Source organism: Homarus americanus, unplaced genomic scaffold (genome assembly GCF_018991925.1).
Source record: "Homarus americanus isolate GMGI-L3 unplaced genomic scaffold, GMGI_Hamer_2.0 scaffold25827, whole genome shotgun sequence".
In the NCBI taxonomy this organism is placed as follows: Eukaryota; Metazoa; Arthropoda; class Malacostraca; order Decapoda; family Nephropidae; genus Homarus; species Homarus americanus.
In genome coordinates, this window is record NW_024738300.1 from 6,022,225 (window position 1) to 6,050,162 (window position 27,938).

The 27,938-nt window shown below is 39.7% G+C and overlaps 1 protein-coding gene across 1 annotated transcript; it reads right to left on the reverse strand.

The window, feature by feature from the left end:
• Positions 1-166: 166 nt before the first annotated feature.
• On the reverse strand, positions 167-27,938 carry LOC121873952 (glutamate receptor 2-like). The gene is made up of 10 exons (XM_042377831.1): positions 27,892-27,938; positions 12,973-13,071; positions 10,503-10,627; positions 10,272-10,391; positions 5,472-5,704; positions 4,946-5,074; positions 4,533-4,704; positions 1,270-1,506; positions 854-1,122; positions 167-332 (listed from the first exon to the last, which is right to left on the reverse strand). The coding sequence occupies exons 2-10, from the start codon at positions 13,055-13,057 to the stop codon at positions 167-169; spliced, it is 1,536 nt and encodes a 511-aa protein (XP_042233765.1). The 5' UTR covers positions 13,058-13,071; positions 27,892-27,938.

A 27,938-nucleotide genomic window follows, 5' to 3' on the forward strand; every position in this document is an offset into this window, starting at 1 on the left:
ATTTTTCTTTAATATATTACTTCAATAATCACAGTATTAGATCTAACTACTATCATTTTATGCTAAAACATTCTCACTTTCGTTATATATTTATAGCCAAATCTTTCTATCTTATAGATTTTATTCAAAATCATTCAGTAGGTTATAACTTCGTCAATTTTATTTATTATTTTAATAAAAAATGGGAAACTCGCTTCATTTTCAGAGCGTCGTTGTATCCGTCAATGATATTAACCCCAACAGCCATCAGCTTCCCCAAGGCACTGAAGACTTTCGACTCTGATTTCGTGAAGAATTGCTTGTAGGAAATCCCATAAGGTTCTATTGTTGCCCTAAATGTGTTTTAGAATGAAACAAAATTAGTATATCACAATCTTTTATGTATTACTGTATATTGATTTAGAATTGTTGACTTGAACTTAACAATATATATAGAGTATATTTGAACATAGATACAAAGGATATAAGGGTGTCCCAGAAAAATGTCCCAATATAACTATGCAGGGAAAATTACACTGCACAAATGTTTTCATTTTTGTTTGCTTTATCTGAATGCCAAAGCCTGCAAATTTATTATCACACCACATGTTCAATGTAAACCCCCTTGCTCACAAATCATTGCTTTTATTCTAACAGCTAGGTTGTTCATCACTCATGGCATTAAAATATAGCAAACAGAAATTTAAAAAAAAACTGTGTTGTGTACTTATCCGAGCAAAGTTATTTTAGGAATTTTTTTCTGGGACACCTTATATACATTAATTTTCCACAGACCCATTTTATAATGTGGTATATACTGTACATAAACTAAGATAATGTTTCTCTGAAAATTCAATTTGGTGTTTTATCCTACCTGTCTATATGCTTTACGAGTTCTTCCACAGTTTCAGGTCGGGGAGGGTATTTGGGCAGTGTGAGAGAGGCAGTGAGGTTGCCGCGGTAAGCTGTACCCAAGATGAAGGCGAACACCAACCAGAGTGCAACAAGTAAGCGATTGGAGCGACTTGTGGATAGTTTCCCAGTGAAACCTTGGCCAAGCAAGGTGCCTATAACCTCCTGAATCACAGCCCCAAAATCCAGGCCTCCATGGCGGTTCTTCCATGCTAGACCAACTCGGATTATCTGAAGACCGTGTATGATTATAGTGATTCCCTCATTTGAGACATAAAACTCTGATATACAATCATAACTGTTAAGCAGCTCACTGCTTTAATACGAATGTAATGCATCATTGTAAAACAGTTCAGAATTAATTATCCTATGCCTCACCATGAGGAGAGCCACACACTCCACGACGGCAGTGGCAATGACAGCGGCCCACACCTCGTTAGCCAGCGGGTAGTACAAACTCTGCCACTGAGGCTTCAGTGTGGGCTTGGCCATACCGAAGCAGAAGGGTGAGTAATCGAATGTGTGAGTGAAGTCATATTTTTCCAAGCGGTTAGGAAGCACAACGTACACAATACTCGCTATGAATGATTTTCTGGCTTCCACTTGGTCGGTTACCTGTGGATGAGTGTTATGATGAATTAAAAGAAATTGGTTTTATCATTATGAAAAAAATACCGTTTAATAATAGTAAATCTAAAGAGTGATTATATAATTAAGTGAAATAATGAGGACAGGTTCAAATAGCATTAGCGGTGAAGAATATTACTTAATATATTCATGTGGTGAAATACATGAGAGAGGTGTTGGTATTCTTGTAAACTAGAAGTTGAGTTGTAGTGCCAGATGAAGTTTTGTTAGTCAAGTTTAATGTTAAACCCCTTGGACTATGTTAAACCCCTTGGACTTGATAATAATACAGGTCTCTGCACCAACAAATGGTAGTGAAGATGAAATCTTAGAAAAATTTTATGAAGATTTAAAGAAAGCAAAAGACACCGTAAAATTTAATGATAGTCTGATTACTATAGCAGATTTTAACCCAAAAGTAGGGAAAGGGAAAGTAACAGCAGAAATAGGACGATATGGGTTGGGTAGTAGAAATGAGAGGGGATAAATGTTAATTGACTCTTGTAAGGAACACAAGATGATAAATGCAAATAGACTGAACAAGACCCAAGGCATCTCTATACATGGGTCTCACCCCAGGACAATGTAAACAATACAGTCAGGGAGCAAATAGATTGCATTTTAATTCTGGAAAGATACATAAATTCAATAACGTGAACTAAGATCTCTCCAGGGGCAAATTTTTGATGAGATCACGTCCCAGTAATGAGTTTAGTGAGGCTAAAACTTCTAAAATTAATAAGAAAAATTATGGACAATACCAAATGCTATTTAGGCAAACTCAAAACAGGGGCAGGGATAGAATATGAAACTAAAATCGAAAATAGATTTTCAGTTTTGCTAGAGGGTGACTTTGATGAGCAAAGACCAGGACAACAATTTAATCGTTACAAAGAAGTATTATTAGAGACTGGGGAAACTTATAGTTTATAGAAGGAACGAGACTATATGTAATTGGATGACGAATGCAATTTTAAAGAAAATTGACTGACGATGAAATACGAGGAAACGAAGTGAGATTTAGATAAAAATTAACAAAATAATTGAAAAGGAATATAGACAGGTCAAGAAAGTTTATCTGGAAAGGAAATGCAAGGTGACTAAAGATGATGACAGAAGACATAATTAAAGGTTTCAGATTTGCCCCCGAGGGGGCTAGTTTATTGGGCACCCCCTTACATCCTGTATAATTAAAGGGAAATGTACAGAAATATTTAACAAATGAACTGGCAAAAAGGAAATAAATGGGGTGGGACTTTTAAAAGCAAAACAATAATATCCAGTTTGAGACAGAAGTAAAACAGAGATGGCAGAGTATGTAGAAGAACTATGATAGGGATAGAGTGTAGGTAAGAAATGAAAATAAAATATAGGTCGGAATGGAAATTCTGGAAACACAAGTTGGGGCAGCTGTTTAGGCTTGTGGGGTTGATCAGCTTCCAGCAGAATTTACAAAACAAATGGGCAAGGATGAGATGAAATGTTTGATTAAAATATGTAATTCTATAGACTTCAAAGGAGACCTTCCCAGTGATTTAAAAAAAATCAACATTTGCATAATTACCTAAAAAGCCAGGAGCCATATAGTGCACCCAGTTTAAAACAATAAGTTTAAAAAGTTATGGCTGTAAAATTTTATTAAACATATTTTTATGTAGAATAAAATTTAGAATAGAGAGGCTGTTTTTGAACAGAAATATGGATCTAGAAAAGGAAAAGGAACTAGAGAAGCTATATTTTGTATGAGAATTTTGAGTGAAAGGTCTAGAGAGGTCCAAAGAAATTTGTACATCTGCTTTGTTGATTTAAAAAAAATGGCATTAATGAGGGAGGTATTAGAATTTTAAGGAATCTTTACTGGCAACAGACGACTGCAGTGTAAGTCAATAATGAGCATACTAATTGGTTCATAGTTAGACAGGGAGTAAGACAAGGCTGTGTTCTATCACCAACATTGTATAAAATATATTCAGGGATCTTAAAGAGAGAATATACAAGTGATAATGAAGGACTAAAAGTTAACGGTAAGATAATAACAAATATACGTTATGCATATGGTAAACTACTGCTCTCACAGATAGTGAAGAAGCAATACAAAAAATAGTTAACAGATTAGTGGAAAATGTGAAAAATATGGTTTAAAAGTTTTAAATTATAAGTCAACGGGGAACTTAAATAAGTGGAAATTTTTAGTATTTTGAAAGTAATATTAGCTATGATGGTAGATGTGTGGAAGAAATTAAAAAAGGGCAAGCACAAACAGAATTTAATGATCCAAAAGTCATAATGAAAGGGGATATCAACTTCAATTTGAGAAAAAAGGCTGCTGAAAGGCTTCATATGGCATCGACTGACGTATGGGTCAGAAGCGTAAACGTTTTCAGCAGACACCAGAAAGAGGTTGGAGGCCTTTGAAATGTGGTTTTATAGGCGAATGCTAAGAATAAGCTACACTGAAAGAAAAACAAATGAAGATGTACTAATATTAGTAAAAACTTCAGGAAGAATACTTGAAATATACAGAAAAAAATTGAGAGTCTTGTGTCATATAATTAGGGATGCGGGATAACAACAAAAAATATTAATGGGCAAAGTTGAAGGTAGGAAAGCAAAGGGAAAGGCAGAGACTGGGATGGATGAATGAAATTAATAACTGGGTCCCCAGAGATATACAAAACCGTAGAGAATTGGTAAAACCAGCTCGAGAACGTTTAGAGTGGAGGACTGTGGTAGCCAACCCCTACACATGAGGACGGTACTCGCATTGAGAGTAGGCAAAGTATACATGGCAGTGTGTCTTCTGAAGAGCGATGTGAATATAACCGTGTTTCACCCATTTTCCAATGATCCTTGATTAAATTATCCTGAGAGGTTATATCAAGCTTCAAAACCCTTTCACCGATTCCGTCTACATTTCCTTAACTCCACAGTTACTTAAATTTCTTGGGAAATTATGGTGTGACTGGATGCAACTTTGTAAGCAGAAAGAGCCCATAACAAGAAGGGCGCCTCACCTCATCCCAGTTCGCTGATGGCAAAACAAAGAATTTGAAGTTCAGGGCTTGTGCTAAAGTTGTGATCTGGTTGTAGTCAATCCCGTAGTGCTTGGTGTTGTTGCCTTCACCGGAAGTCATCCAGTAAGGAGCGTACGGCAGAGCAGTGACGTTCACCGTACTACCGTAAAAACTGGTGAACACAGGCTTAAAATAGCTCAAGGCAGCACAGTTTATCGAATTTGTAAATTTTTCATAACTTTAACATCACACAGTAAATTTTTTTTAAATTATTGCATGTATGGCGCTAGAACGACAGATGTATTAGGATAGGATATCGGGAATTGAAATAAATTTTCAATATAAATAAATATCAAAATGTCTTTAATTTATAAAATAATGTAAAAAAAATGTTGAACATAATTGTATTCTACTTGGAAAACTTCTCGGGAAAGAGTGGTAAGGAGGCAATATAGACGAGGCCTTGAGGGAAGGTCCAGTATGCTACCTCCACCACCTTGGCTCCTCTTGGGCTGTAAGGAAGGTACACGTACACCCCACACCTGCAGAAGAGGTGGAGAAAAAAGTCTCATATTCTAAGTGTGCTTTATCTGATTTCCAAATGTGAAGTCATATTTAGTATGAACTCTCGCCAATAAGTTAGGTTTGACTATCAAATTTATAAATATTTCGTCGATCAAACTGCAAGCTTCTTGACGTTACGCTTATACAAGGAAACATTAAGTATAAGCAATACTGTATACAGATTTTACAATTTGGCAAACTTTTTCAACTTTCACTTTTCTCTCGAATATGCAATCCTGTCTGTGCTAATAAAATACACAAGCCCACAGTACACTTTCTTATGAGAGAGATAAGAAAGAAGCCGAATAATCTTTGTTGAGTTTCTCTTCATTGGAAAATATTTGTAAATGTGTAATTCTTACTGTACTGCTTTACCTTAACATATGGAACCCATATTCGACATTCATCAGCATCGTGTTAGTCATGGAAAAGGTCCAGTGAGAAGTCAACGCAGCTCTTAGCTCTCGTGATGTGTAGCTGGTAACGAGCAGTTGCCTTGTCTCCCAAACTAAGAGGCGACCCTTAAGGGACTTCTGAGCGTAGGCGGTGAGGAAGGTTGGGTCGTTGCTCGCCACTACTACCATCACGCACCATGACAGCCGCCGCAGCTGGGAAGAACACCATAATAGAGACACTATGACGTGGGAATCTGAGTTCTAACGAGGAAAAAGTCTATCAGCCTTTGTTGTAATGTGATATTACTTTGAGTCCCTAGTTATGTGGGAGGGATGTAGTAATGTGAATGACCTAACCGCCTTAGTAGTTATATGAGTGACCTATCATAAGAACATAAGAACATAAGAATGGAGGAAACTGCAGCGGGCCTATTGACCCATACTGGGCAGTCCCGTTTACACACAACCCCTATTGCTCATATAAGCATCTAACCTATGTTTAAAGCTATCCAGCGTATTCGAGTTAATGATGATATTTGGTAACTTGTTCCATTCATCAACTACTCTGCTTCCAAACCAGTGTTTACCTATTTCACACCGAAATATAAATTTGTCTAATTTAAAACCATTGTTACGAGTTCACTCCTGTATGGATAGTTTGAGTACCTTTGTAATGTCCCCCTTGTTTAACCCTGACTTCCATTTATACACCTTTATCATGTCGCCCCTCACTCTACGTCTCTCGAGGGAGTGCAAATTAAGATGCTTTAACCTGTCTCTGTACTCAAGGTTCCTGATGCCCGGGATTAGTCTTGTCATTCTCCTCTGGATTCCTTCCAAGGATTCTATATCCATTCTGTAATACTGTGACCAGAACTGAACTGCGTAATCCAGGTGAGGTCTCACAAGAGCTAAATATAATTTTAAGATGACCTCGCTAGTCTTGTAACTAATAATAATCATAATAATACTAATAATAATTAACGGTTTATTGAAAGAGCTTGGCCGCCAGAAGGCTGAAAATATACAGTAACATAATTGGGGAATGGGTTTCGAATTACAAATAATATACAAATAACATAAGTGATACAAATAAGATATATAATAATTAGATGGGGAAAAGCTCAAACTACAGGGCATTTTAACACTGTGACAGTGCAAGAAGTAGTATTTACTGGGAGTGAATTCACTGGTTTATTACAAGTTATTGATAATTTTTACAATGATTGGGACCTGGCTGTAATTATTGCGATCAGTTCGTGCACATATGGGCTTGATGCGGTTGTGGTGTCGAACAGCAATACTCGGGCTGGGGATCTCAGGTGGTAGTAGGAGCCGGTAGTACGAGCCGGTGTTACGAGCAAAAACACATTGTTTACTTGGCTTAAGATTCCTACTTATCATTACTCCTAAATCACTCTCGCAGTCGGATTCCACAATGGCATCGTTGTTCATCTGGTAACTGGTTTCCCTGTTAGCATCTCCTATACTGAGTACTTTACATTTGTCCACATTGAATTTCATCTGCCATTTCTCCGACCATTCGAAAAATTTGTTTAGATCTTCCTTTAGTTTTGCCGAGTCCTCATCAGATTTAATTACACCTCCTATTTTAGCTTCATCAGCAAATTTACTTATAATGCTGTCTATGCCGATATCTATGTCGTTTATGTATATAATAAATAACAATGGTCCAAGTACTGAGTCTTGGGGAACTCCACTAGTGATGTTGCTCCAATGAGATTTATGCTCACTCGCTGTTTCCGGTCCCGTAACCACACCCTAATCCATTTAAGGATATTACCTTTGATGCCATGCGCTTCTACCTTTCTAATTAGTCTTTCGTGGGGGACTCTGTCGAAGGCTTTGCTAAAGTCGAGATATGCCACATCATAAATGTGCCCCTCGTCCACCGATTCGAAAACTGATGAAAAGAATGTTAATAAATTAGTTAGACATGAACGCCCGCTTGTGAAGCCATGTTGGGAATCATTGATCAACTTGTGCTTCTCTAGGTGGTTTCAAATAGAGTTTGAAATGATTGATTCTAGTAATTTGCCTACTATTGATGTTAGACTGATTGGGCGGTAGTTAGAGGATAGTGATCTATCCCCCTTCTTGAAAATCGGTATTACATTCCCTTTCCTCCAGGATTCTGGTACTGCATCTGTTTTTAATGACATGTTAAACAACTTAGCTAAGGGCATACTAAACTCTTCTTTACATTCCTTTAATACTCTGGCAAATATCTCATCGGGACCAGGTGACTTAAAAGGCTTCAGTTTGCCTATTTGCTTATTAACATCATTACTAGTCATTACTATCTCGCTTAATTTGTTTTCTTCACTATCTCTGAATAGAGTTGGTGCCTCGGGTATCATATTTAAATTTTCGGTGGTGAAAACTGTTGAAAAATATTTATTCAGATTATTGCTCATTTCTCCGTCGTTATCAGTTCGCTCGCCGGTATCTGAACATATTGGTCCAATCTTATTTCGTGTTTTAGTTTGATACATTTGGTAGAATCCTTTGGGGTTTGTCTTCGCCTCCCTTGCTATCTTCAGTTCATTATTTCTCTTTGCTTTTCTAATCTCGGTCTTAACCCTACAGGCCAATGCCTTATAATACTCCCGGAGGTAAATTTCACCTCGATTTACCCTTCTACCTATAGCCTTCCTTTGGCCAATAATGTTCTTTAAATAATTATTTATCCATTTAGGTTCATTGTTGTCTGATCTGAGTTTTTTGTATGGTATGTTCTGCCTTTGTGCATTAAGTAACTCATTATATAAATTGTCGTGGAACTCGGCAATCTCAGATCTCGTTATCAGGTCGGTGTCATCTGTCAGGTTCACGCCCAAGCGCAACACCCCCTCTCTCAGCTGGCTCTTTAAACTGTCAAAGTTTGCCCTTCTGAAATCAGGGACTTTAATGGAATTTTCCTTACGTCTGACCTGAAAATCTAACTGGAATCTAATTTCTTTGTGATCGCTGTTTGCAAGTTCGTCCCTACTTCGACATTGCTAATGAGGTTTTCTCTGTTCGACAGAACTAAATCGAGTATAGTATTACCCAGGGTGGGTTCGGTTATGTGTTGACTTAGGAAACAGTCCTGGGTCGTTTCGAGGAAATCCTCTGATTCTGAGTTACCCGTAAGGTCAGTGCAATCTATTTGGCCAAGGTTAAAGTCGCCTACTATACAGACTTTGTTGTGTATGGAAGCCCTGCGCATTTCATCCCAGATAAGTCGCTCATTAACTCTATCAAGATTGGGAGGTCTATATATTACTCCTATGATTAATTTTTCCCTACCGTCGATTAATTCTATCCAAATTGTTTCTGTATTCCGCTCAGTTTTTATTTCCTTATTTATTTCACACTTCAGGTTATCCCCGATATAGATTGCTACTCCGCCTCCTTTCCTGGATGGCCTATCTGTATGGAACAATTTGTAATCCGCAATTTGGTATTCGACAGGCCCTAATATCATTCCTTTTGTTTCTCATACTTCTACTGTTCGCATAGTAAACATTTAGCTTAGTCGTGTTCTGAGTCCTCCCTTTACCGCGTTTAGGTCTTAAATCGCTATCTAATTCAGCTTTGTCATCTTTCCTAACACTATTTCCCTGTAACCTTTTACTTTGTTTACCCGCTCCCACGGTAGTCTCCTCCACCCCCGTGCCCATATGTTCCCCAAGTAGAATAAAGACTTCAATATCTTTTGAACTGCCCCCTCTAGAGACCCGGCCAGGGTTGCCACCCTATCCCGAGACAGGTGCACCCCATCCCTAGCATAAAGGTCCCTTCTGCCGTAGAAGTTGTCCCAGTTGTCAATGAATGGGACTGATACTGACTTGCAATATCCGTCAAGACGGCAGTTGACACCAACTGTCCTTGACAACCATTCATTGCTAACTCTCGTTCTAGGCAAGACACAACATTTGATAGGGATCCCTCCCTTAGTCCTAATACGATCTATAGCTGTCTTGAACTTATCAAGAAGCTCTTCATTCCTACACCGGCCAATATCATTGCCTCCTGCACTGAGGTAGATAATGGGTTTGTTCCCATTACCAAACAAGATATTGTCCATCCTGTCAACTATATCCCCCACCCCAGCCCCTGGCAAACACACCCTCATCCTATTTTTATTTTTACCACAAAAGGGTCTGTCCAAGTACCTTACTTGTAAGTCACCAACAATTAAAGTTTTTATACCTTCCTTGTCAGCCCTGTCCCTGACTGTACTAACGTCCATTTCGTCTATCAAGGGACTAAACGAGTTGGTATACTTAGCTGTTGATATCGCTGTTGCCGTATCCTTGGTGTGTTTTTTCATCACCAGTTTGGTCTTCCCTCTCCTCACAACCTTCCACTCGCCTGAGTTTTCGTCAGACACTGGCTTTCCTTGTCCCGCTTCTTCCTTCATCCTCGCCATCTCTTCCTTTAATTTCAGGTTCTCCAACGTGTCCCTCTCTAATTCTTCCTTTGCCCTCTCCAATTCTTCCTTGGCCCTCTCCAACTTGGCCAACAAACTCGTACACCCCAGACCACACATAGCACTGGCTATATCTGATAATTATCCCTCGGGAGCTAACACTGCCGTGACCTTTCCCCTAGTGAGGTCAGAACACAAGTGTGAGTGAGATAACCTACCCACCTCAGTAGTAATATGAGGGTGACCTTCCCGCCTCAGTAGTCATAAGAGAGTGACCTACCCGCCTCAGTATTTATATGAGAGTGATCTACCCTGCTAGGTAGTAATTTGAGAGTGACCTACCCGCCGAGCCTCGTCGACCACCCGGGAGAGCTGCGCCTGTGTCACGTTAGCATCCTGGCCGTCCACTGCCACCTCGAACACCCCCACACCCCAGGGGTTCCGCGTACTCTGACCTAGTTCCTGTTCAAGAAAATTAGGATATTAGATTGACATTGACTGTATTATTTCAATTATAAACAGTCTTATATGAAAGAAATTCCCTCCATAAACATTACAGAATATTCTTAACACCTTCATAACGGTGACATGAGAGGTAGTGCCATCTATGAAGAATATAGGAATGCATTTTGAATCTGGAATGCCCTCCAGGATAGCCGCCACTGCCTGGCCCAGACCTGAGAGAACCTCTCGCTCCGCTGTGGAATAATGGAATATAAATATAAAATCACTTATTTACATATTAGTTAGTTTAACAGTTTTACTAACAAAATTTAATTCCATTTATGATTAATCTACTGTAAGTAATTATTTCAGGCTTTGGCGATGAGGATGCCACAAAGAGTTGAAGTTCATATATAATGGGAGATAATAAAATTGGTCATATTTATTTGTGTCATATTACCAGAGGTGTCCACATGTAAATTTTTGTCGAGTCACAAATAAGTCGTGACTCAGTATTATGTTCAAAAGCTCTGAAAATTAATGTAGAATACCTAGTTCAAGTAAATTAAATCTGCTTCTGCCTCGCCCTCATCCTACAACACTGGAATCTCCTTGTTATCACATACTTTTTTCTTCTCATGGAAGGCGTGTCTGCCCATGCCTATTCATTTTTTTTTAAACAACCTTTTAAATTTTTTTTTTTCTAAAGATATGATATACCAATACAAATTAAAATTTCATGATTTTAATGAGCACCTTTACATTTTATGTCCTTAAAAATGTTTCTTTACTCTTAGGGACTAACTTATCTGCTGGGATCAGCAGTGACATTAGCAAGTTTGTGGATGACACCAAAATAGGGCGGCAGATTAATTCAGGGCAGGATGCAAATGCACTACAGGAGGATTTAAATAAACTGCAGGGTTGGTCTGAAAAATGGCAAATGAAATTCAACACCAGCAAGTGCAGCGTACTTAATATTGGAAGAACAAATACTGTCAATGTATACAGCCTTAACAACATCAACCTAGAGAAGTCGACTTGTGAAAAAGACTTAGGGGTATTTGTAAGCCCGGACCTACGGCCTAGAAAACAGTGCGTTAATGTTCGAAATAAGGCAAACAGAGGATTGGGTTTTATATCTAGAAGTGTAAGTAATAAGAGTGCAGAGGTCTTCTTGCAACTATGTCTTGCACTAGTCAGGCCGCACCCTAATTATGCGGTTCAGTTCTGGTGCCCTTATTATAGAATGGATATCAATTCATTGGAGTCGTTGCAGCGAAGAATGACGAAAATGATTCCGGGACTTAGAAACCTTCCATATCAAGATAGGTTAAAGAAACTAAACTTGCATTCCCTAGAAAGACGAAGAGTGCGGGGAGATATGACAGAAATATTTAAGTGGGTGAAAGGAATCAATAAAGGGGATATAGATAAAGTTCTTATAATATCCGAGCAGGATAGGACTCGGAGCAACGGATTTAAGTTGGATAAATTTAAGTTTAGGAGGGAGATAGGAAGGAACTCATTCACAAATAGGGTGGTGGACGAGTGGAAGAAGCTTAGCAATTTTGTAATAAGTGCTGGAACGCTGGAAAATTTTAAAAGGCGGCTAGATAGATTCATGGATGATAGAGAGTGGTAGTAACTCTCGACAGGAGCTGCCATGCACAGGCCAACCGGCCTATTGCAGACCCCTTATTTTCTTATGTTCTTATGTTCTTATTGCATTGACTGGGATAATGTCTCCTCAATATTACCTTGTAATTCAATTGACAGTAGGAACATTATAGAATTCAGTCTCATTAAACATAACGAATCCGTCAACATGAATTTGAGTAATGGTATGTACAAACTGGATAATTTCGTAATTAAGAAGATTTGTAACCAGGTGAGAAGGTTGGGTCATCTTACCCTCTGACCTGACAACGGACTGCTGCTGTGCTTATGAAGATTAGTAAGGTCACTGCCTAGTGACCGGACCATTGTGGACACTCACTGTCTCCTAGGGACTTGATCTTACTCTCCTCTACTGTATATATATATATGCCTTGTTATGTATTTCTCCTCACGCGCACCTACAGTGATTTACTTGCATATATATATATATATATATATATATATATATATATATATATATATATATATTTCATCAGCCCAATAGCACGCGGACTTCTACATACAATCAACACTTCAACCCGCTAGGATTCGAACCCACGGCCCACTAGCCCATGACTGTGACCGGGGAACGCTAACCGCTGGACCACCAGGATACTAAGAGTCCTAGACTTTGTTATATTTCACACAAAGCCTGTTCAACGAGCTTATGGCGCCGTGAACCTCTAATGGGGACTACCCATATCACGTAGGTGGTCAGAGTAACGTTTTACCAAAGTCTAGGACTGCTTTTAGTATCCTGGTGGTCCAGCGGTTAGCGTTCCCGGTCACAGTCAAGGGCTAGTGGGCCGTGGGTTCGAATCCTGGCGGGTTGAGGTGTTGATTATATATATATATATATATATATATATATATTTATAATCACCGGTCATGCCGGGAGGGTAAAGAATAAAATTTGTTTTATTTCATAAGAGGTACTGACCTGAGGGAAGAAGCATCTGAGAAGTACCAATACGGAACATTCCAGCCACCACGACGCACCACAAAACTGCAGCAATTTTCTCCATTTTTCACTTCCTACCTTGAGTGTGGACATATTCACAAATTAATTAGAGCTCAGTTATCGACAGTTTATATTGCAATCCATTGCTAGAAGTTTCATTCAAATTATGGTTGATAATACAGAGGATTATTGATGAACGACTATGTGTTTTTCTCTTTTCTCTTTTACTATGTCTCGCCTCTTCATTTGGCAGTATAAACTAGTGTACTATAATCAGCAATATCATGATTATACTCTTAATCATCACGTAAAATATCTTTAATATACACTTCTTAGGTAACCTGGGATCTGACAGACCCCAGTCCCCTAAACGTTATGTAATCCATATACTTCCCTAAGCCTTAGGCATATGTCCTCCCTTCTACCTTCCCGACTTTATGAATGATTGTGGTAGGTGGTAGAGGCACTCCTCTACATGGTTCTGATTTCATCCTATACTGTAAGGGCATTGGGGTTTGTCAAACTCCAGGTTACCTTTTTGGTGACATTTTTAACAGACTTCATGTTCCTTTCTAAAATGCACGAACAGCCTGGTGTTGCTGACAATGGGAAGCCTGAGATAATCTTATTTTACAATGAAACCAAATGAGCAGCTAACACCTCCGATCCAAAGTACTCACTAACTGATTGTAGTCGAATGTCAAAACGGTTAACTCTGTGTGTGTTCTATACAATGACTGCCTGTAGATCCAGGTAAGTGCACTAATATCATGTATTAACATTTATTCTTACTTCTAAATATGCTATAAGGATGTATATGGATGGACTATGACGTCCGCTATATGAAAGTTACGAAAAATTACCAAAATACTATTATATTTAAGTAATTTTTACTCCCCCTCTCCTCCAGATATTTTTCACCATAACTGTGGGATCGTCCTTCTGGCTGCAAGGTGATGGACCCATTACCTCATCACAGAAAGATGGAGCAGAAGAAGATAGGTAGTTAATTTCGTTCTTTTGGTTAAGCTTAATTTTGTTACTGTTATTTTTTTTTAATTATTAAACGTAAAATGTGACTATCAATTATTACAGTTTTTCCTTAAATAGAAGAATATTATTCCAGTAATTTGTATGCCAATATATTACTCAATATTTTTTTCCCTTTTGTGTGTGATAAATTCCAGGTTATCTTGGGTTTAATGCCCAAAAATGTTACCAAAGAAGGGTTGACCAATGCCAGGCTACATGGCCAACATTCTTTATTGGCAGTTCGACGTCAAAATCACAGCCAAACTCTTCTCCAACAATAGTATAGAAGTAAAAACACATTTCTCTCTATATTTTATCAAGCAACGCCCAATTTGAACGTAACGTCCTTGCTGCATAGTTAACCTTTGTGTAAGTTACCGAATCTTTCTTCCTCCCTCAAAATATTTGTCTAAATTTGTGTTTAGTTTCATACTGTCTACAATTACTCTATTCTTTATTGTTTTTCCTAAATTGGTAAACAACTAAACATCAAAACAAGTAGGATAAAATTCACTTTTCAAGTATATTGATTCTTAAGTCCGTAGAATTACAATTACTATACAATGGCACGTGTGATATATGAAATGCGTAAAACTGAGAGGCAGCTCAAATCCTGCCTCCACAATCACGTGTCTCCTTTCATAGAACGCACTGTACTTAAAACCACATCAACTGTCAGGCAACATGACTCTAAACCAGTCACCAGCGCTTGTGTGAATATTTTCCTTTGCCCTCAAGCAAAGTTATTACTAATCTGGTGTTAGTTCATTTATTACCACAAACCCAATATTGCTTAATGAGTAGCTTCTGGCAAGCTCCAATGTTAACATGGGTTACATAAAGCTCCTAATATATTTCTCATTTCTTTTTTATTGTAAACCTGTTGTGTTGTGGCTCATCTTGGTACTATTTTGGGTTTTATTATTCCTACAGTGTAAAGTAAAACGAATTTGATTTTATCTTTTTTTTATTATTTTTTTGTGTGTGTTTAAAGCATGTGAAGCACAAAAACTTGCAGATCAGCACAAGATGCGCGAATTTTTCATATCCACTAAAACATTTTATGGGCCAGTCACTCGTGGCGAAGTCCCCCTCTACTCATCTGACTGTAACTACATAATTAAAGACTACGAAGGCCTCTTTCAGCGCTGGAAAGACCGCTACCATTCATTGCTCAACCGAAACACCGATGTGGATGTCCTGACTACCCAGCAGGTCCCTCAGCATCCAGAGCTGACCCACCTCAGCTATCCTCCATCCCTGGATGAGGTAGCGACTGCCATCAAACAGATAAAAAATAACAAAGCCTCAGGGCCTGATGGAACCCATAGCCGAGGTGAATAAAGCAGGAGGACCTCTGCTTACCAGCTGTCTCCACTCTCTCCTGGAGAATATATGGAAAATGGAGGTAATCCCCCAAGCTCTTAAAGACGCTATCATTGTCAATATTTATAAGAACAAGGGAGACCGATGAGACTGTGGCAATTACCGCGGAATCTCGCTGCTCTCCGTAGCTGGCAAGATTATCGCCCGAGTCCTTCTAAACAGACTTTTTCCTGAGGCGGAAAACTTCCTCCCAGAATCTCAATGTGGTTTTAGACCATCACGTGGCACCATTGACATGATCTTTGTTGCCCGCTAGATACAGGAAAAAGTGCAGAGAACAGCGCCGTGACCTGTACATGACTTTCATCGACCTAACTATGGCCTTCGACTCGGTCAACAACAGGGAAGCCATCTGGTGGGCCCTCAGACGTTTTGGCTGCCCACCAAAATTCATCGCCATTGTGATGCAACTCCACGATGGCATGAACGGCTGTGTCCTGCACAATGGCACCCAGTCAGAGTTCTTCCCCATCCAAACAGGGGTTAATCAAGGGTGTGTACTGGCACCAACTCTCATTTTCATCTTCTTGTCTGCGTTCCTTACTCGTGCCAGTGCCAATTTAGCCATTGGGGTGAACTTCGAGTACCGGGTGAAGGGGGTTCTTTTCAACATAAGACGATTCCAGGCAGGAACAAAGGTGTCGACAGCTTCCATTACTGAATTTCAGTATGCAGACGACCTCACCCTCGTTGCTCACACTGAATACGACCAACAGGAGGTCCTGAACACCAAGAGGTGAATGAACGTAAGACTCAGATTCTCTTTCAACCTGCCCCTGGTTCAGACACACATCCACCATCCATCCAGCTTAACGGTACTACCCTCTGTAATGTTGCCCACTTTCGGTATAACGGCTCCCGCCTGTCCACCACAGCAGAGATTCAGCATCGGATCAGATGATGCATGTCAAGCCTTTGCCGGACTCCGAAATCGTGTCTTCAGCTGAAGGGAGATGAAATTATCCACAAAGCTGCACGTATATCGAGCAGTGATCCTGCCCACCCTATTATATGGCAGTTTGAGACATGGATCACATACAGGAGGTACCTCAGGGCACTTGAAAACTTTCACCAACGTAGTCTACGTTCCATCCTCCGATTTCGCTGGAAAGACAAGAGAACAAATGCCAGTATTCTTGCTGACACCAAATGTAGGAGCTTCGAGGCTACTATTATCATTGAAAAACTATGTTGGACTGGCCATGTTACCCGCATGGACGACAGTACACTGCCAAAGCAGGTACTTTACAGTCGCCTAACGCCGGCGGGCAATTGAAAAGGCAGGGATAGTCTTAAGACAAACCTGAAAAGGTGCCAAATCGACCCCCTCACCTGATAGTCGATTACTCCACATCGTGACGCTTGGGGGAGCACCACACGAGGTTTCAATACTTTCGAGTTAGCCCGACTGCAAACCGAGGCAGACAAACGCCAGCGTCGCAAAGACTCTGCCACCGCCTCTCCCACAGTAGATGGAGCCTTCTACTTTATGACGACCTTGTCCTATTTTTCTAATTTTTTTATATAACATGCTTCCATGTTCCATATTATTCCTGTAATGATGTGTTATATTTACTATTATATAATCTAGTCACCTTACCCTGTGCTGTTAAGATTTTAACTGTTATTATTTGTTCAAGCCCATCTTATTTCTTCATTTAGTATTGTAACAAGCATTCTTTGTTTCTCTAACGACCATCTGCATCGTTAAACGACCCATGTTTCACAGGCTGGTCTCATTGGCGGGAAACGACCCTATATATAGTACTCCACCTGTAGACAGAGTTCAGTCCAGTCCTCTCGTCATTCAGTTCACGTTCTTTTGAGTGACACCTGTCACCTGTTACTTATACTTATTTTATTTGTGTTGTTCCTGTCGCCACCAGTGTGGTATATCTATGTGAGTACCTATTTATGTCTCTTATGTGTCCATCAGTGCTTGCTTAGTTACATTTAAGTAATTCACTGTTGTTTCACGTTAGTTAATTTCAGTGTTAGATATTTTATATGTTTATGTAGTGTTAACGTAATCCAGCGCTTTATTTTTATTTTATATGTTTAAGCCGTTCTTTTGATGTTCCGATTTTTAGTATCATTTGTGTCTTAAAAGTTTCGATAATGAATCAATTTGTTGTGACAGCCTTCGAGGCTCTTTATTGTGTTAATATTTAATTTAATTAAATTCGTAAAGGTTTACTTTAATTATTTTTATTCCCTTTTGATTTACTTCACTTGTTTTTTATGGGTGCGCCTAGAACCTGGATATTAAAGTAAATTAAGAGACGGCGTAACAACATGTGCAATAAATGTGGACGACGCTGCGGGTCCCATATCAGCCTCTTTAGTCACCTCAGAATTCACTCGCCTAGGTGACATCCCTAATAACTCATATCATTGTATCATAGCTGGATGATCGTCATACTCGATTCCGAGTGACAGCAAAGTAGTAGTAGTAGTATATATAACTGATATTACACCAGTGAGACCATATAAATAGTGGTTATTTGTGCCAAGGATATATATAAACAAGTGCTTGGTGTGACAAATTCTTGTCCATAGTGTATCATTCTGACGTATGGATGGTCGTCCTTGGGGGGGGGGGGGTAGCCTACACACCCACGCGCGCACGTATGCCCCTACTACCTGGACACAGCAGTCCAGCCTGTCACCTCTCCGCCCTTCCCTCATAAGAACCAGAATTATCTTGTGCCTGAGACTAAATCAGATGCTCGGAGGTGGATGTAACTGTCGCGCAAGGTGCTTTTCACTATGCCTGGTAACAATTATTGCTGCGTCTGTGCTAACCCGAACCAAAACTGCACAAATTGAGTTTGTGCGAGAAACAACCGACCATGTGTGGATTGCAAGAAGCGAGACCAGTGTCGGAACCCACGTCGCAGGGGGCCGACACAGGTGGCCACAGTGGATATCGCCGGGACCCAACCACCCGATGATATCCGAAATGATAGTAGTGAGTCTACTCAACCCGAAAATGTAGTACTAATAAATGCTGCTCCCTTAGTAGCAGATTTCCACGAGGAGAATGAGAGACAGCCACTTCAGTGGAATGGCATGTCGATGGAAAACGGAGACATATGGGTCAAAGAAACCTATTCAGAAATTGTCAAGTGGTCGCCAGCCAACTTATTTTTAACCACCCAAGTGTGCGGCCACCAAAGAAATGATTTGGGATATGACTCGCCTCATGACTGATTATACTCTGGACCGCTTCCTCGCCCCCTTAGATCTTCAAATACTGGCAATAATACCACATCTATTTTGTCAGAGGACTCACACAAAGACTAAGCACAAAGAAAATGTGGCAGCAATGAAGAGAAGATTTGCAATGTGGCCGACTGGGGCCCTTGATGATCTCCTATGTAAGGCAAGAACACTGCAGGAGAGACAAAAAATGACGGGTGACTGAAAGCAAAACACCGATGACGTGGCAAGAAAATTTGGAAATAAAATGGGCGTGGGAAAAGTGTCTCTGGCGGTAAGATCTCTCACAGAGGAATCCTCCGGTGGGGTGATGCCAATAAACAGAGAGACATTAAAACTACTGAAAGAGAAACATCCCCCCTGCAAGCGACGAAGAAGGCATCAGGTTCGAGGGTGTCTATACCCCACCAAACGCTGTCCTGTTCGAGAAAATAACAGGAGAGATGGTGTGGAAAAAGGCACTGAAGACTCGAGGAGGAGCTGGCCCTTCAGGTCTGGATGCAAACGGTTGGAGAGTCATCCTCAGCAGAAACAAGTTTGGCCTTGTAGCAAGTGATCTCTGCACTGCCATTGCCGCCCTTGCAAGAAAGCTTGCATCTTCTTGCTGCCATCACCTCCAGGCCCTGACGGCCTGCCGCCTTATTCCTCTGGAAAAGAAACCAGGATATAGGCCTATAGGGGTGGGGGAAGTGCTGAGGCGGATCAACGGAAAATACATAATGGAGGTGGTAAAGGATGATGTCAGGGCAGCAGCAGGGAACCTACAAGTGTGTGCTGGCCACCAGGCTGGCCGGAGAGGCAGCCATTCACGCCATAAGATTGATATTTGAGTAGCGTGATTGTGATGTCGTTCTCCTGGTGGATGCTTCAAATGCATTCAACATACTTAACCGCAAGGCTGCACTGCACAACATCAAGATCAAGTGTCCAACTTTGCAATGTATGTTGAAAATTCGTATAGGAATCCATCAGACCTCTATATAGTAAACAACAAGGCTCTAAGAGGTGATACCATCTTACAGTCAACCGAGGGAACAACACAGGGGGACCCTGTTGCAATGGCAATATATGCAATTGGCCTATCAGTGCTCCAACAAGAAATAAAATTTGAAACAACGGGGGTCAAACAAGTGGCATATGCTGATGACCTCACAGGAGCAAGAAAAGTGGAGGGCATCAAAAAGTGGTGGGACTTGGTAACAGCGCGAGGTCTACAAATAGGGTACCACCCAAACGCCAGCAAGTCCTTCCTCATCGTGAAGCCAGAACATTACGAACGGGCATTGGAGGTTTTTGGCGGAAGTGAGGACAAAATAACTAAGGACTGCCAAAGACATCTAGGCGCAGTAATTAGCACTGCGGACTTCAAGACCAAGTACGTAGCGGGAAAGGTGAATGAGTGGGTTAGTGAAATCCAAGCTCTGTCTGAGATTGCTAACACAGAGCCACATGCGGCCTTTGCTGCATTCACCCATGGAGTTTAGCATCGTTGGAACTACCTGATGCATACTATCCCTGATATCGGACCCCTCCTCCACCCTCTGGAAGAAGTTATCAGTGTCAATTTCATTCCTAAATTAGTGAAACACCCTGACTTAACCCCAGCAGAAAGAGCACTTCTTGCACTTCCATCAAGACTGGGAGGGATGGGACTAACAAATCCAGAGGAGATTGCTGCCACTGAACATCAAAATTCACTTAAGCTCACGGCAGCCCTCACAGACCACATAATAGCCCAGAATGCAACAGGGGAAGTGGATACCAGTGAAGTAAATAAGATTCGTAGGTCCATTACGACAGATCGACATCACTGCCAAAATGATAAGTTGCAGCAACTGTTGCTGCAGGTACCAGAAAATTTGAAAAAAAGTAGCTATAGCGCAGGAGGTGGCGCCTCGAACTGGTTAACTATGTTACCGATAAGGGCAAATGGTTTCAGTCTTAATAAACAAGAATTTACAGATGCCATTGCTCTAAGGTACGGTTGGCTAGTAGAAGGTTTGCCCTCCCAATGCGTGTGTGGCTCTTCCTATGATGGCGATCACACCATGGTGTGCAAGAAGGGGGGCTTCATATGCATGATGCATGACGAGGTAAGGGACCTCACAGCAAATATGTTGAAGGAAATCTGCCGGGATGTCATGGTAGAACCGACCCTCCTTCCATTGGATGGTGAGATCTTCCAACACAGGACTTCAAACACATCTAACGAAGCCCGTGTGGACGTCAGTACTCGAGGATTCTGGACGCGGGGACAGCGAGCTTTCTTCGACATTAGGATTTTTGATCCCATGGCCGCATGTCACCGTAACCTAGCTCTCGATGCTGCACATAGGAGGAACGAGAACGACAAGAGAAGGGCATATGGGGAGAGAATTCAAAACGTTGATCTAGGCAGCGTCACTCCTCTAGTGTTCACAACCTCTGGTGGGATGAGACCAAGTGCAAGATGTTTCTACGCCAGACTCGCGGAGGTGATCTCCGAACAGAAGCAGCAGCCCAGAAATTTATTACAGCCTGGATGAGATGTCGACTGTCCTTCTCTCTCCTTCGGTCGGCATTGCTCTGCCTCAGGGGAACGAGAGCTTCTATCCCAACTCTGACAACTGCTGCAGATATTGACTATGAGGCTACTATCACTGAATGCCGCATAGATCTGCGGCTCAACTAATTTAACACATATAGGATAGCTACTTATGTATTAGGATATTTAATATTAAGGTAATTAAATGGTGGCAAAGGTGTGGCTATTGTGGGAGGCTGGAGGCCACGTTTAAAAAAAAAAAGTAGTAGTAGTAGTAGTAATAGTGTTTGTGTGTGTGAAATAAATTTGCGAAATGTACAAAACTGCCTGATGGAAAATTGGTTGTCTTGTTATTTATTATTGGTTCACACTGAAGTCTGCCAAACAGATGCTTTCTATAAATAAATGTCAGTATTTTAGGTTAGAATTAATATTATTTAAAAAAAATTGCACTCAAGGAAATTTATTATCAGATTTACAATGCGCACTGTGCATAATTATATAGGGTGTCCCAGACAAATGTCCCTGCCTCCCTCCCTCCCTGTTCCCTGAGACACTGTGAGTTGGAGAGAGGCAGGGTGCAGGCAGAGAGGGAGAGAGGCGGGGAGGGAGTGAGGCAGGGAGCAGGCAGGGAGGGAGGGACTGAGCAGGTAGGGAGGGAGGGAGGCAAGGACATATTTCTCGGACACCCTATATATAAAGTTTATATGTATATATCACTCTGAAAGACAGTATGGTCTTAATTACAATTTCAAACCAGGTCCTTTGATGTTCGAGTTACTCTTTTGTAATAATATTAATATTGATAATAATAAGTACTCAGTAGAAACAATGCACATTTTTGGAGTACTGTACAAAGTAATGATTACCCCTGGCGATGACAGATGAAAGGAACTTGAAGTCGTCGTACAGGCAACACCCACATCCTCCGTTGCGGTGTTTTATGTCAAGAAATAGCCAAGGAAGGCCAAACAATAGAGCAAACACATCAACTAAGAGCTTGATCTTCTGAGGCAACTCTTTTTTCAAGTGAAGAGTTAAAGTTGAGGTTTAATATTCGTTTTGGGGTAATTAAATTTTGCCCGTAGACTTTAAAGGGTACCTTTAAAATAGGATAACTAATTGTTTGATGTAATTTTCAGTGATATTTATCTCAAATATACCCTCCCTTGTATGGTATATGACAATAAGTGTAAGTGTATTCCCTCTGTATGGGTAAATTATTTCTTTTCGGGTCTGTAAGAGATGAAAGGCAAAACTTAGTTCATGCAAAGAAGTATCTTACATTACAAGTATTCCATATCTTCAGAGAACATAATGTTATGACCTTATTTATTTTTCATTTAATCTCCCTTAAATTTATCTTAACATTAGACTCAAAATATCCAGAGGCTCCCTGAGCTCATTCAGTTTGTTTTTTATGATATAATATGAAGCACTGCATCCCTATATATGGATTAACGCAGTTACTTCATTTATCTTTTCCACGCCATACAGTCATTCTCAGATTTTCAGCCCAACTTCACAGATTTTTTTATATATTCAATAAATATCGAAATTTTCTTCATATAGGCATACTACTGCTTGGCTGTACTCTCCTAAATATTTCCAGTGCTTTAGATGCCTGGGAAATATTTCATCTGTTTCTCCCTGTCAACCTGAGTCATGTGACCAATTTGAAAAGTAGTTAATTTGCGATTCACATTCTCAGAGACGAGATGGTCTATATTTGGCGGGTCACAGTAATGCTGGAAACTGCGAGAAACGTTTACTGATCCTGATGCCCTTGGTTCTGACTGTGTATGTGTTAGATTAGACCTGTTCTCTCCCCAGGTCAAGCGAGGCCTTCCACAGTGTGGTTTCGTTGCCAGTGTTCCTTCCTTTTGCCACCGACGGATCCACCTGTACACTGTCGAGACGCTGATGCCACTCTCATGGGATATGTCCCGTGCTGACATACCACTCAGCCACATCCAAACGATTTTTGCGCGGTCAGCCAACACCACCCTATGTTTTATTATGCGCCTCTCCATTGGGCAGCTTCTGTCAAACAAGAATATTATATGCATGGCATCGTCTGCCTCAAATTATTGCGACATTTTATTTTACAAATAAAATAATTGTATTTAGAATGAATATCAATTCACGTGTCACATCCTAAGAGCCAGCCTTGTTAACTTACAGGGAAACACTAACGCTCTTGATCTTTAAGAAGATATTTATTTTTAAATGAAGGAGCAAAATAATATTTTGTAGCTAACTATACATTAATACATCAAATATATATTTTAATTAAATTGATCTGCTACAGCATTTCGTCCGTACACCTGACCCATACCGACCCCAGACTCCATCATATTATTTTCATGTCCATTCACACAAGTATTCTCCTTATTCTCCTTCATATAAATATTATGACCATCCTACAACCTCACAGACCTGACCATATAGAGTATATCTGTGTACGAGTGTGTGATCAAAATACATTACCTTAACAGCTACATAACCAGATAATATAATTTACAAATTAAAACAAGTACCCCAAGAAAATATAATCTCAGAAAATAGAAATCGACCAGAAGCAAAAGTGAAAGTAATTTTAAAATTGTTATTGTCAAAATAAAAAAATATATCAAATGAAAGCGGCAAAGGGAACCGGTATGACAGGTATTATTGCGCAATACCAGGATCAAGCTGCGTGCGTGGTATTAATTTCCTCACTTGAACCTGGCAGACAAGTAGCCTATTAAGTGTAGTTAGCCCCAAGTTACGTTTTTCTCTCTACTAAACCTCTCTCTTCGCTCTACCTGTACACCTATTACTATAATTTCCACTTACTTGAATAGCAGTGACTATAATATTTCTTCCGTCTACCTGAATAACTGATATATCTTCTACCAACTTCAACATCTGTAACTATATCTTCTCTCAACTTCAACATCTGTGACTATATCTACTCTCAACTTCAACATCTGTGACTATACCCCCTCTCAACTTCAACATCTGTGACTATATCTTCTCTCAACTTCAACATATGTGACTATATTTTCCCTCAACTTCAACATCTGTGACTATATCTTCTCTCAACTTCAACATCTGTGACTATGTCTTCTCTCAACTTCAACATCTGTGACTATATCTTCTCTCAACTTCAACATCTGTGACTATATCTTCTCTCAACTTCAAATTCTGTAACTATATCTTCTCTCAACTTCAACATCTGTGACTATATCTACTCTCAACTTCAACATCTGTGACTATACCCCCTCTCAACTTCAACATCTGTGACTATATCTTCTCTCAACTTCAACATATGTGACTATATTTTCCCTCAACTTCAACATCTGTGACTATATCTTCTCTCAACTTCAACATCTGTGACTATGTCTTCTCTCAACTTCAACATCTGTGACTATATCTTCTCTCAACTTCAACATCTGTGACTATATCTTCTCTCAACTTCAAATTCTGTAACTATATCTTCTCTCAACTTCAACATCTGTGACTATATCTACTCTCAACTTCAACATCTGTGACTATACCCCCTCTCAACTTCAACATCTGTGACTATATCTTCTCTCAACTTCAACATCTGTGGCTGTACCCTCTCTGCTTCAACATCTGTGAGCTATATCTTCTTTCACTTCAACATCTGTGACTATATCCTCTCTCACTTCAACATCTGTGACTATATCTTCTCTCAACTTCAACATCTGCTTGACTATATCTTCTCTCAATTTCCAACATCTGGCAATATACCTCTCTCCAACTTCCAGCATCTGTGACTATATCTTCTCTCAACTTCAACATCTGTGACTACTTCTCTCCAACTTCAACATCTGTGGCTACCCCTCTCACTTCAGCATCTGTGACTTAATATTTTCTCTCAAATTCAACATCCTGACTATAGCTTCTCTCCTTCAACATCTGTGACCATATCTTCTCTCAACTTCAACATCTGCTGACAATATCTTTCTCCTTCAACATCTGTATATTTTCTCTCAAATTCAACATCTGTGACTATAGCTTCTCTCAACTTCAACATCTGTGACCATATCCTCTCTCAACTTCAGCATCTGTGACTATATCTTCTCTCAACTTCAACATCTGTGACTATATCGTCTTTCAACTTCAACCTCTGTGACTATAGCTTCTCTCAACTTCAACATCTGTGACTATATCTTCTTTCAACTTCAACCTCTGTGACTATAGCTTCTCTCAACTTCAACATCTGTGACTATATCTTCTCTCAACTTCAACATCTGTGACTATATCTTCTCTCAATTTCAACATCTTTGACTATACCCTCTCTCAACTTCAACGTCTGTGGCTATACCCTCTCTCAACTTCAACATCTGTGACTATATCTTCTCTCAATTTCAACATCTTTGACTATACCCTCTCTCAACTTCAACATCTGTGACTATATCTTCTTTCAACTTCAACATCTGTGACTATATCCTCTCTCAACTTCAACATCTGTGACTATATCTTCTCTCAACTTCAACATCTGTGACTATATCTTCTCTCAATTTCAACATCTGTGACTATACCCTCTCTCAACTTCAACATCTGTGGCTATACCCTCTCTCAACTTCAGCATCTGTGACAATATTTTCTCTCAAATTCAACATCTGTGACTATAGCTTCTCTCAACTTCAACATCTGTGACCATATCTTCTCTCAACTTCAACATCTGTGACAATATCTTTTCTCAACTTCAACATCTGTGACAATATTTTCTCTCAAATTCAACATCTGTGACTATAGCTTCTCTCAACTTCAACATCTGTGACCATATCTTCTCTCAACTTCAACATCTGTGGCTATACCCTCTCTCAACTTCAGCATCTGTGACAATATTTTCTCTCAAATTCAACATCTGTGACTATAGCTTCTCTCAACTTCAACATCTGTGACTATAGCTTCTCTCAACTTCAACATCTGTGACTATAGCTTCTTTCAACTTCAACATCTGTGTCTATATCTTCTTTCAACTTCAACATCTGTGACCATATCCTCTCTCAACTTCAGCATCTGTGACTATATCGTCTTTGAACTTCAACCTCTGTGACTATATCTTCTTTCAACTTCAACATCTGTGTCTATAGCTTCTCTCAACTTCAACATCTGTGACTATATCTTCTCTCAACTTCAACATCTGTGACTATATCTTCTTTCAACTTCAACCTCTGTGACTATAGCTTCTCTCAACTTCAACATCTGTGACTATATCTTCTTTCAACTTCAACATCTGTGACTATAGCTTCTCTCAACTTCAACCTCTGTGACTATATCTTCTCTCAACTTCAACATCTATGACTATATCCTCCTGCTTCATGAGCATCTGTGATTAATTTTTATCCCTTTCTTCCGGTTACAATAATACAAATACCACAGTTTTTCCTTTAACATGTCTTAAACTTATGTGTTATCAAGGTAATGTAGCATGATTAGTCGTTTACTGATTTTTTTTGCACTGACCAAGAGAGATTTTCGTGCTTGAAAAATTTATGTATAAGAAAATGCCGTTGTGTAAAAAGACCATAAAAATAATTTGTAATAGGTAATACTAATTCCTATTGCGCAAAGATTTTGTTCGTTACCCAACATATTGTAATCTTTCGTAATTCTGCATCTGAAGGTAAAAGGGAAGTCATATGTTTCAGGAATTATAAAGGGTGCCATTGGAAACAGAAATCAGGCGAGTGGTCGTCTTAAAAAAACCTTCGTAAATGTGTAAGTTAGTGGACAGAAGTGAAAGGAGGGTAATTTATAAAACATAATATATCACACAACCTGGAACAAATAGTCTCAGCAGAGTAAAGTACTTAAGTAACCGAGCAGCCCTTGGTAGTCGAGATAATTTGATCATAAAAACTACATCATCCTTTCCGTCGTTTACGCTTACCCAATACACTAAAACTGAGGTCACTGGTCCAAACGTATAAATATTCATACATTAAAGCAGGTGGAAAACGGACCCCCCCGCTCCCCATACATACACAATCACACGAGGGGAAAATTAGTGTCTCTCACTCTTTGCCTCCCTGTTTGTTTTTCTCTTTCTCTTTCTCTACCTGCACGTTTCTCTCACTCAGTCTCTGATTCATGATAGAACAGGTGAGGTGTACGATGTAATTTGTGAATGTGTGACTCCCAGTATTCTCAAAATTGTCAGTTAAATACAGACTCAGCGTAAATGGTTGTAAATGACAGGCCACACATTCTTGGTGAAATAGTAGCAAGAACTTTACTATCAGTAATGTGCAACTGAGATGGAACAGATCATGAATGTATGGTTGTGTGTTCGTCTTTTATATAAAGCTTAAGAAATTAAATGGCTTCATTGAGGATGCTCCATATAATTCTTACTGATTACTTTTAGAGATTATAGTATGGAAAAATAGGTAACAGAAGTACAATATAAGGAAAGAAGATATACTGAAGGAAAATCGAATGTGGAAAAGAGGTAAATACAACAAATGATAATCGACAGATGTGATGATATTTGTTATGATAGTAAAACATATTTTATTACTTTACCAAAATTAAATTAACTCACATTTTCTAAACGTCATAACAAATTTCATATAAAACGGTGTAACGTGTTCTGGTTATAAGGACAACGAAAAACTAAAATGAATGCTGAAAATTTTAACCCTCAATATTTTCATGATAACTTTCACTTGATTTTTATAGTGTTTACGAAATGAGATTTACAGGCAACTTACGTTCTGAACTGAAGCAGGGATGAAGTAAGCGTTGCGTTGGCTCAAGG

Excerpts from the sequence above, each read along its gene's own strand:
- LOC121873952 (XM_042377831.1), bottom strand. The coding sequence starts at position 13,057 with ATGGAGAAAATTGCTGCAGTTTTGTGGTGCGTCGTGGTGGCTGGAATG. Across the intron at positions 1,507-4,532 it reads CATCAGCGAACTGGGATGAG|GTAACCGACCAAGTGGAAGC; the intron begins GTGAGGCGCCCT and ends ACTCATCCACAG. Across the intron at positions 1,123-1,269 it reads AGTGTGTGGCTCTCCTCATG|ATAATCCGAGTTGGTCTAGC; the intron begins GTGAGGCATAGG and ends CACGGTCTTCAG.